Below are 12189 nucleotides of genomic sequence, written 5' to 3' on the forward strand. Positions count from 1 at the left end.
GTCACATCTTGGCTGATACAGCTGGTCCAAAAAAAGGATGAATAAATAACTATTAAAAAACGAGTATATTTTAAAAAGCACTGACAAATTCTTTCCTAAACAAAACAAGTCACAGTTCATTCTAAAAGTCCTTGTGGATCAGATAACAGAGTAGGCTGAATTTAAATAATACAGTGTGTTAAAACTTGTTTTTAGTTAATTTAAAAAATATATATTAGCTGTAGGACTGGCTACATACGCTTGCAGAATAAGGTCTTTGGGTCTCAGTGCTTTTCTTTTACACATGATAATATTTGGAAAAAAAGATATTTGAATGTCAGGCATTTTTACCTTTGATTAAAAGCTGATAACATTTCTTAAAAACATATTTTGGAGTGATAATCGAAAGAATGCACTCCTCAATAATATTTTTGATTCAGTGGACGACTTTCAAACATATTTTTATTATTACCTTTATTTTTTTGTTGAAATAGTCTCACCACAGATGACAGGATTAAGTAAACATATATCTGTAATCTCACCAAATGTTTATTCAGATATCAATACTCAATTGAAGTTCCTGTCGTGCTCTGCGCCACAAAAAAGCGAGTGTTAACATTCCATCTGTGCTCTCGGAGGCGAATCAAAGTTGTGCATACATTTAAATCAGTCCCGCAGCTATGGCAACAACCTGCAATCGTGTTTGATAATCTTACCTTCTCCCATTTCAAACGTCCATTAAGTGACTGATTTGTTCTGTCAGGTGACCTTGCTTCTCTCCTTTTATTCCCACTGCATCCTCATATGGATTTAAAAATGTTCAGCTTCAAGTGAATTAGTTCTTAGATGATTGAATCCTTGACCTATATGTGTTTTATTTTGTAACTGAAAGCATTTTACAAGTGTTGAATTAGAAGTTTAAGTTCAAGTTTCAATTTGTTATCCTGCGATCTGAAGTCACAGAGCAACACTGAACGCGGAGCCGCTTTTTGCCAGCATAACACTTGACTGGAAATTGCCTGTGTCTTACAGCGCGCCACTGTGGTGAATTAAGCTACAGAGCGAGGCTGCAGACTGTGTCTTAATTTGCTCCACCTGTTCTCCCCGCCTGCTGCCGGCGAAGGGTTGCCAGATCCATTAAAAGGGGCCTAGAGGGCAGAAGAGAACGGGAGGCAGTCGAGAGGGTGTAGACGTTCTTCACACGGAGAATAAATGTGCCGTTTGCGAGCGGTAAAAGCTTATGATTGTACTGTTGGAGATACATTTTCAGAAAGTCAGACATGCCCAGACTGTTGTTTTGAAGTGGCACTTCCAGACTGATTTTTCAGTCCGTGATTGCTGTGAGTTCCGTTCTCAAAGGGAGGCCTGATGGGACTTCAGCCTCTCCGCTGCATCTTTGTTCTAGGGTCCCACCGGGGAGTAAACCAAGCAGACTGCGCTCCTGCACGCTTGAATTAGCTCTTATAATTGGACATGCTCTTTTTGACTAGGACAAATTACACGTTACGTACTCACAAAATGTTCCGGAAATATTGCAAAGGTACAAAGTCTGCACCGTTGATCAACCTGTTGCTTTGTATCGTCATCTTTTTCTCACATTCAACATTGTGGATCAGCACCTCCATTTCTCTTCCAACATTAGCTCTGAATCAAGGATTGGGACATTTTTTTTGGCAAGTTTGTCTCCGTCAGTTGCTAGTTGTGTTGGATCTTACACAGCGCATGTGTCAAATTTAGGCTTGGGGGCCAAATCCAGCCCGCCAAGTCATTGTATTTGGCCTACATTCAATACTTATTTACGGTTCACCAAAAACGACATCAGGTGAACTCTCATATCATAACCAAATCTAAAATATGCTTTCCTTAAAAGGCAAAGGGTTTATAAATGTCAACATTTAAATTCAAGAAGTTAATGTGAAATACACGACATTTTAAACTGTAAAAAAAATTACCATTTAAATGCCAAGCATTTTGTGACAGTATGGCATGATTCAAATGAAAACACATTGGTAAATTCTAGTTCATAATACTGTTTTTTATGTTCATCTGTGAAGAACTTTTTTTTTAAATGGTTGAAGACATATATGTGTATAACTTGTACTTCATAAAAGAACCCAAGAAATATAGCTTCAAGTTGTTTTCAACATTACTTCTTAATCTTAATAAAAATGTGTCGTATTGATTCTGCCTTTAGATGTTTTTCAAACCAAAAATAGGGAAGAAGAACCTGTTTGATGAATCCTCCAGATGAGCTCTCGCTCTGATAAATTGTACCACAAATTCTGCTTCATTAAAATGCTTTATGACCCAAAATGTTTATTCTATCGGGTCACAAGGATGGAGGATCCTTTCAGGAGTGTTCCTTGTATATTAGCTTTAACGCTAACTAGTGTGATATCTAGTTGTTGTGGTTAATTGATGCACTTTTTCTTTTTGATACTTACTTAAAAGAGATGAGACAGAAACCATGCTTTGTCATGTCTTAGAAGAAGGTAAATTATCCAAATAACACGGACAAACATAAGTGAAAGGTTCCCTACTTGGAGTCACCTGTTTGAGGATCTGCAGGCGTCTGATATTAAAGCAGCGAACCATCTTCTCCTGGTCTTGAAATCAGAAGCAATTGCCACAACTCTGGCGGGGCTAATGAATTCATTAACCAAACCGAAATAGATTCATGTCTTCCTTGTGTAGGTGTTGATAACAAATCTTTGCCTCATCTCTCTGGGATCTCCTCTCTCATCCAAAAGTTCACGGGTTCACTCGGTGTCTTTCTGCGTGGAATTCCAACTGCAGTTCTCATCCAGCAGTTGGATGAAGCGTTAAGGAGGGAGACTGATTGGTAATTAGTGGTGCCATTTGCATCCGCTCTCTCTGGGTACCAAAGTGATCAATGTTGTGTCAGCGAGAGGCATTCCGGAGGAAAAAAAAAGAAAAAAGCTTTCCAATTACATTAAGATACTAATAGGTATGAATTTAGTGTCTTGGCCAAGGACGACCTGGCCGCCTGCGAGCAGCACCGGACTGGCTGCTGCCTCCACTGGCCGGGTAGTTATGTAAGGTCCTGCTGTTCTGTGCGATGGACTGACGGCCCGTGTATTAATAATGATTCTCCACATACAGACTTCTATCCTTCACAGCTCAGAAAGAATATAAATCAGTCACCTAATGAGAGAGCTGTCTTCCCGCTCTTGAGAGCAGACCAACCATGGTTCCTACGACACGAGTGTGAAACCGAATGGAAGCCAAGGCGGCCAAGGATGCAGCGAAATCCATGTGATCGATGGCGCTTTATCCAGTAACCGGTTAATTGCTAACCTTCTGCAGACATGTCAGGAAGAAGAGAAAAAAAAGAAACATTCCGGCTCCTGGATAAAGTTCTCGTCGCCCTAAACTCCTGCAACAGAAGTGCTATTGTTCGCAGTCTTGGCGCCGTCATTTTCGGCAGAACAAAGGTTATTGCAGCCGATTGATAAAAATTTCATTTGCAGACAGGAGCTTTTATGTGGTGTTCGGGGAGGAGAGATGTTTTAAGAAGTGTGTTCAGCCCCTGGCGTCCACTGGCACATCTCCTTCTGCCTCATGTTTAAACTGAGTTCAAAATGATAATGAGAGCAGTGAGCAGCGAGCAGTCCCCCAGTGCTCAGCCGGGAGAAGCAAGAGCCACTCAAGACTTCCTCTGGGCCGCTAATTGGAACGCTAAATCATTGTGTCACCTGTCACTCAAGACAGCGTCTAGAAGGGCGGGCGTGAGGATCCATGGACCGGCTGTGATCTTCGGCGCTGGGAAGGACGTGGGGGAGTTAAGGTGGGCTCTTTTAAAGCAGAGGCGGTTTAATGATAGCGGGACAGGGAGGGCAGCTGAAAGGTACACGGTGTCCTTTAGCGGATAGCTCACCCTAATGTCCTCGTGCCTTAACCATGTGCCTTTGGGATGTCTTCTTCATTGGGGTTCTCTGTAATAGTTGGTTCAGGCTAGTTCATATTGTAAGGATCATTTTCTTCCTCCCAACATTCTGTTTGCTAGTTCTGAATGACGAGGGAACACAGTGCTATAAGGATCGTACCTCACTTGTGGAGCACCCCCCACCTCTCCTTACACTAAGAAGAAGTATCATTTTCGTGAAACTGTTTTGGCCCCCATTAGTTTAAATGAGCCGGCGACATCAGTTGCGCTCTGGAACTCTCTCACAACACACTGCATGCAAAGGCAAGAACAGCTAGTTCAGAGAGAGACGAAATGTTCAACTTCAGAGAAATGTTTCTTGTGACATGATCAACATTTCCTGACAAAAATACAATTCAAATTTGTTCTTGGGTTCATTTTGCCGACAGATCAATGACCCTTAAACCTCCTTGGCTGAAGTAACATATATTGATAGATACATTGGTACATTTATAGATACATGGATACATAGATAGATACAGTACATAGATAGATACAGTCCATACATAGATACATAGATACATAGACATCGATTGATACATAGACAGATACATCGATTAATGCATAGATACATTCAAAGATATAGTACATAGATACATTGATAAATACATAGATACACACATAGATATAGTACATAGCTTAGGCTCTGAGGTCTGTGGATCTGAATCTACTGATGGTTCCTGAAAACGCTTCCGGACCAGAGGAGAGAAATACTTCCAGGCTGTTGCTCCTAAGCTTCTCCCTCTGTGTTTGATGATCTACTGACTCCTTCAAGAAACATCAAAGTCATTTGTGCAGGCTTTTCACTGATTTTCTGGGACTCCTGTCACTGTGTTTGTCTTATGTGTCTTGGCCTTTTATACTATATATTTTAACTGTGTATTGTTTTTGATTGTTAAAGCGTTTTGTGCCCCTGCGCTTTACAAATAACTATTACTTACCTACTTACTTACTTAATACAGATACATTGATAGATACATAAAGACAAACATATATGCATAGATGTATAGATATAGAGCTAATGTATATACATAGATACATAGACATATACATCGATGGAGACATAGATAGATACATCAATGGATACATAGATACATACATAGATATAGTACATAGATACATACATAGATATAGTACACAAATACAGTAAATAGATACATAGACAGATACATAGATAGATACATAGATACATATGTAGATGGATGCATAGATATAGATACATACCTGTAGATACAGAAAATAGATACATAGACAGATACATAGATACATATATAGATGCTTAGATTCATACATAGATACATACAATTATAGTATACATAAGTTATATACATTGATATGTCGATGGATACATTGATACATAGACAGATACATAGCTAGATACATAGATACATAGATACAGGTTATAAATTGATAAATAGATAACTAGATTAATTGATAGATCCATTGACAGATAGATAGATAGATACATCAATGGATACATAAAAACGTCAACAGATACATCAACAGATACATCTAAAAATATACTTAGATACATAGATGGATAAACTTATTGATTCCTTGGGAAATTTCTTTGTGAAATTAGGATATTGTGCATGGTAAATGGGTTCATCATTTATTTCCCTCTCTGATGTTTACCACGTTTAATATACACAGTTAGGAATCTAATCATAAAGAAACCAATAAAGTTATACAAGCTTCTACCTTTTAGTGGTTGTTGTTCTGTTCACCATTGGGTTGTAATAATAGGCATTAGGGAATGATGTTGTGGGACGTATAGAGTCGTAATGTGGGTCTGAGGAAGTCCAGAGTCTTTGCTGAGGTCAGTTAGTCTACCCAGTGTCTCTGTGGGCTAATGTGACATTGAAAACGGTTGCAAACGTTTTTGAGCTTTAAAAAGTAGCAAAGAGTAAACTCCACGATCCACTTATTACTCTATGACAGGGGTTTCAAACTTAAGTTGGTGTGCGGCTTCACCAGAGGTTCATTCTTCTGTGATTGTTCACCAAACATGTCACTCATTTTCCACTAACCCTCATGTCAACTATGGGTTGGACTTATTTTCAGAGTTAGACAAAAATATATGTCCATTTTGATGGAGTGACTGATGCTCAATTGTCTTCATCTTCATCCAAAAAAGACACATTTAACCATTGTGTTATCACAGGCTCGAAGTGACCCCAAGGCCCAAAACAAAAGTGTTTGTGGTATCCCTTGTGTTATCTCAGGGTCAAGGTGAACCACCTCCACCACTGAATATGTATTACTGGAAGCCAATAACACATAAAGCGTAAAACAATAATAATAATAATAATAATTGTGGGCCTTCGGGTCACCTTGACCCTGAAATAACAACTTTGTGCCATAACTCAAAAAAGTAACAGATTACTCTGAAAATAATTCCAGCCCTTAGTCGACACACGGGTGAGTAGAAACTGATGGAATTTTGAGTGAATTAAACAGTTGTGAAGAGTTTCAAATTGCTTTAAAATTATTGTCAGAAATGTATTTTTATTTTGTATTTAATACCGATTTTTGCGTCTATTGGGACATTTAAATTTAAATATGAATCGTTAAACATAATTGCATTTATTGGTATAGTGAAGCCATTTATTCCTTAACCATACAATGGTGTGCAAAGATGGAGTGGTCTACGCAGAAGGGCCAGAGGATATATCATATTTTGTGGCACAACTTGGCCGTGGGCTGCAAGTTTAAGACCCTGCTCTTGGAAATGGACAAGATCCAAACCACACACATAAAGACTTATTCTGGCACAATACTTTAGATAAAGTTGTCTTGCCTTATTAGACATTAAACACCTTTTTTTTGTGCATCTTTTTTGTCCAAAGATTTCACATACCAATTAAATGAATACTGATTAATATTAGAGGAAACATAATAATGTTGGTGATCCTGTGCAGTTGAAGAAAGGAATAACAGTGAACCGACATTCTGGATCGATCTTTTAAAGTTTGTTTAAAGTCTAAGGCTGCTTTTATGAGTGACGGCTAAGACTGTAATTAAGGTGCAGTGCATGATGTTCATACATAGTCAAGTGGAGCGAGTTTGGTGTGTCAGTAGCTACTTTCCCTTTGTTGCGGCGTGGTGTGCTCGAGGCCCAAGAGGCTTTCAAAGACTATGTTTTTCTTCAATAAAAGCTCAGCTACAGTGGCCAACTGTTAGTTAAGGACCTACTGTATGTCAGTGAAGTCCTTCGTGTAAAATAAAAAGGCTTAAAAGGTCATGAATGACCAGCGAACCTTAGTTTCTCCATGTCTAGGTTTGAAACTACAGACCCTCCAGCAAGTTTCTTCCCCTGTTTCCTCATGTCGGTATGTGAGCTAATCCAGTTAGCGCAGGCCAACGAAGCATATTTATTGAAAATGAAGCACACAAAACAAACAAATAAAAGCGTGAACGAATGTACTTTTTCAGCTAAAGCTCTTGGAAGAAGTGGAGAGTGGAAAGAGTGAGCAGCAGTATCTGAGGTAAACAGAGGGAAGAGAAAAGCTTGAGCATGATAGATGGAGTGTTTCCAGTTTGCAGCAGATAAGAGAAGCTGCTTTCAGAATATCAACACGGTAACCGGGAAGAGTGAGTCGATGACTCGGAGTGAACTCTAGTTACCCGACGATAGTTTTAATCTGTTTAGCTTGATAGCGCACCTGATTTTATTCACAGCAAATAAGAATATGTGTAATGGCATACATATTAAATCCAGCTCAGCGGTGCAGTCAGCCTCCGTTGTCTCCTATTTTCTATTTTAAGGAGGGTCTGAGTCAGCGCTTTTCACGCCGATGCTTTGTCTGATGACTTTGGCGTTACCTTTCTTTCTCTACAGGGCGAGGACTGCGCGACTGAGTGTCCTCCCGGTCTGTACGGGCCGAGCTGCATGTCCACCTGCTCCTGCCACAACCATGCATCCTGCTCCCCTGCTGACGGCTCGTGCACCTGCAGGGAAGGTACAGTCTCCATGACTCTATTTAAAGGTCCTCAGGAGCCACTCCAGCACAATTTAAGACACGGGTAATGCTCATAGATACAAGCCAGCAGGTCTACAGCAAAATCTAGACTTCATAGAAAAAGTGTGTGAGAAAATACCGTTACATTGCATTGCGATATTGTTTTTCATGGTTTGGTTGTTTTTAAAATTCTTTCTTTTTTTTATATAGATGTTTTTATCTACAAAGAAAATCCAAAAATTCACGACGTTTGTTCATTTTAGTGTTGCAATTAAACTTCCAGCCGTCATTACGTGCTCCACTGCTAAGGGAACATGGAACAAGTGATGACTGAGGACAAGAGGATACTCCAGCATCTTTTAAAGCTGATGTTTGGACATATTTTGGTTTAAAAACAAATGAAAGCAGTTACGACTCCTTCAAGAGTCATGTGGTCTGTAAATTCTGCAACACCGTAGTCAAGTACTCAACAATACTATAAATATCCTTCTTCCTGAAGTATCACAATATATCGCAAAATACTGTATTGATTCCCCTGTATATAAATATTAATACTTTGTATCAGGGTTTAGCTAAAATGCGGACCACTGATGACGTTCAAGTACAATTTGAATTTTAAAAGCAGTAAATATATTTCACATTAATAGATAAGTACCATGTAGGTGTCTAATGGGGAAATGGCTAACATTAGCATTTCTTAGCATTAGCCGTAAGCAATCAAATGTGTAACAAATACAAATCAAAATAATTCACATTATGAAGGTCAAATTTGATTCTGCTTTGGAAAAAGTTTTATATTATTAAGAGAAGAAGAACACGTTTGTTTTCTTACCAATTTATATTCATGCAATATTTTGTTTGTTTGTTTGTACAATATATATAGTATACAAACATAAATCAAGATCTGTCTAACAGTCTTGTGTGCACTTTTATATTCTGGGTATTACAAAGGCAGTGTTTCTTTAAGTGAAAAACTCCTGCATGAGCCAAGGTCTCAAGCAGACTAGCCACAACATATTTAATGATCAGTTAACTCTTTTTGGCTCCTGAATGTATTCTTCTTGCCTAATTTTTCTTAAGTGGCCAAAATATATACCATGAGTTGTAAATGGCGAATAAGTCAAAACAAATACTTGACGAAGAAACAAAGAACCTTAACATGATTGAAAAAAGTTAAGAAAGAAAAGTCGAAAAGCCTGAGTTGTCCACAGCCACGAAAAATTCCACTAATGTTTACCAATATGTACTGGCGAAAAAAACAGCTCTTGAATCTTGATATATGTCTCTCTCTCTCTCTCTCTCTCTCTCTCTCTCTCTCTCTCTCTCTCTCTCTCTCTCTCTCTCTCTCTCTCTCTCTCTCTCTCTATATATATATATACATATTTATTTTATGTGAAGTGAAAGACATTTTATTTTTGAATAATTTGAACTAGTCTGTAACAGTACCAGCTTCAGTGAAATAACCAACCTAAAATACTTAACATTTTTGGGTATTTTTTTGTAAGTTTGAGTTTCAAATAAAGAGCAAATGATGTTTAAAAATGGTTTGAACTCCTGAGATTCCCTCTGTGGATGCTTAGCGACATATTGAACTAGTGAGATTCTCTTGTAAACTTTGAACGCTGTCATCCCAGCAACGGTGAGAGTCAAGTACACTCTTCACTCAGCAGGGGGTGGAAAGTAACTCTAGGAAAACTCTGATTAGAAGTTCTGGGCCACTGTAACCTTTCTCACCACAGGTCCAGCCTGGTGTTTAAATAAAGATGTGCACGTCTGTCTCTCCACAGGCTGGCAGGGCGTCGACTGCTCTCTCCTCTGCTCGAGTGGAACTTGGGGCCTGAACTGTAATCAGTCCTGCCTCTGTGCGAACGGAGCGGCTTGTGACCCGGTGGACGGCATGTGCACGTGTTCGCCCGGGTGGAGGGGTCGGCACTGCGAAGAGTCGTGTCCTGTAAGACTTTAAAAAAAACACTGTGACGAACTTAATCTTGGTGTCGGTGTCATTATAATCTTTCCCCGTCAATCTCAGGACGGCACGTATGGACTGGAGTGTCGGGAACGCTGCGACTGCGGACACGCTAACGGCTGCGACCCGGTGAGCGGCTACTGCCGGTGCTACCCTGGCTGGACTGGTGGGTTCTGGTCTTCCTCTACATGCGCATGTTTAGTAAATACATTCCCGTAGTCTCCGAATGAACGCGTCCTGAATGCTTCATGAGGAGAAGACATTGATTCAAATGTTCTATTGATGAGCCGATGAAGTCGTTGGTTGAAAAGTTAATGAGGGTTTTGGGTGTAGACAAGCAACTCAATTCTCTTCGTTTTATGGGCAAAACAAAAAGTTCACCATCGAGAAATATTTGATGTATTCTTTTGCTGTCAACAATCCTTTTTTTTTTTCTTTCTTTTTGAAAGTCAAACTTAGTAACAACGACGTAGATTTCCAATATCAGCGAAAGACTTCTACAGCAGCTAAAAACACTTTTTCCTAAATGACCAATTATGTACAATGAAGTCTGTGGTTCAATAATGCATGATATGTCAGATAAGAAATAAAGATAATCATAGTCTTAGTTATAAACTAAATGTCAAGAGAAGTTGAGCTAATCTTACTATTGGAATTCTTATTACCCAGAAAACACCAGACAAAAAACATATAAAATGTATCACATACTTTTTAACCAAATTAATTTGTTTTTGAATTAATTATTACTATTTCATTTCCAAAATTAAAAAATGATTGTCTTTTTTCCATTGTTATCTTGAGTTAGATTGTTTTTCCACTTGCAGTGATTCTTCTGTTTGAATAAACAATAGTTTTATTAAGTACATTGTTCTACAGTGTTGCTGATCAACCCATCATTACTGTCTTCCGATTAGACCGAAACTGTTTATTTCTCAAAGCCACATTTAGGGACAGATTATCTTGTAAAGATATCACAACATCTTTAGTGAAAATACAATGGCAGGGATGTCAGCAAGAGACTTCTCCAGTAGCAATAACATAACATCTCCATTTAAAAGTCTTTCTTTCCAATAGGCTTTAGTAAAAGAAGAAATACAAACAATGATTGTCTTTGTTATATATATATTTGTCTTTGTGACCCTGGTCTTGAAAAGCGCTATACAAATAAAAATTGCTTACTTACTTATTTATACCAAAAATGTCAAGAGAAATTTTTCTGCTTCAATACAAAGTTGATTCGTTTTTGTATTCCATAAAGAAAAGAAAACACATCAGACTCGGGGAGGTTGAAGTATAGATATTTTATTATGGAACAATTATTTTTTTTAAAAACTGTGTGGAATTAAATAACTACTATATTATGAATCAAGGAAAAAACGTTTTTTTTTTTTTTTTACAACATTACCTTAAGTTTATCACAGTTAGATCTTAAGTCCCCAAATCTTTTTTGATAGTATAAACTCTTCATAATATTTACAAACCGACCTTCAGATAAAAATGGTACAAATAAATAATATAGAGGTTATAGTTCAATTATTTCTATTAGTTTATGATTATTATATATTAGTATTAGTATTAGTAATATTATTATAGTATATATTAGTTAATTTCAAGCAAACTTTTCTCAAATGATCATCTTGATGTGTCAAGAATCACAGACTAATGTTATTTCAGAGTTTTTTTTTCAAACAAAACACCTTTTACACAATAAGAATAAATAGAACAGTGATTAAATATTGTTCTTTTTTTGTGGACAAATGTCCCCACACACCAGACCTGGGTTAGGGAACCACTGCATTCATTCTTTGTTGCTGATTAAAAACGAATTTCTTATTTCCGACACAATTATTATCTCATTCTATTTCATCTCAAAGATGATCAAATCACGAGATGATTTTGTACCAAGACAAGGGGTGATGGATTCAGCCCCCCCCCCCGTATTGGAACAGACAAGCGAGGTTGAGGGTCTGACAGCGCTCGACGTAGACGAGACATGCCGGTTGCTTGTTTGGCTATCTTCTTGAATTCCAGCTCTTGTTTTTCTCCCTCAAGCCCACTCCTGACACATGTCAACTCGCCGCTTCTTGTCATTCACGGTGCTGAAGTGTGAATGTCACGGCAAGGTTTCCTTATGCTCAGAAATGAGGCGGCACCTTCCGAATGTCAGATTCAGGAGGCATGTCGAGGACAACTTGCTCCGTGAATCCGGGTGCGGGTCGGCACTCCAAGGGAAAGGGAGGAGGTGGGGGGGGGGGTGGAATCAGCAAGAAAAGGTCAAGGCTGTGAAGCTCCCAGCGGTCCAGGCTCCATTCCGCCACCGGAGCTTCAGGCACTTA

At 38.6% G+C, this 12189-nt stretch overlaps 1 protein-coding gene across 4 annotated transcripts in view; it reads left to right on the plus strand.

The window, feature by feature from the left end:
• Window positions 1–12189, plus strand: part of megf11 (multiple EGF-like-domains 11) — a 128691-nt gene that overhangs the window by 78786 nt on the left and 37716 nt on the right. For all 4 annotated transcript variants that reach the window (XM_087796635.1, XM_087796636.1, XM_087796637.1 and 1 more), the window contains 3 exons: window positions 7767–7887; window positions 9675–9838; window positions 9917–10019. In XM_087796635.1, coding sequence (XP_087652761.1) covers window positions 7767–7887; window positions 9675–9838; window positions 9917–10019 — 388 coding nt within the window. The remainder of the gene's footprint in view (window positions 1–7766; window positions 7888–9674; window positions 9839–9916; window positions 10020–12189) is intronic.

This window comes from Callionymus lyra, chromosome 8 (assembly GCF_982586985.1).
Source record: "Callionymus lyra chromosome 8, fCalLyr1.hap1.1, whole genome shotgun sequence".
NCBI lineage: Eukaryota > Metazoa > Chordata > Actinopteri > Syngnathiformes > Callionymidae > Callionymus > Callionymus lyra.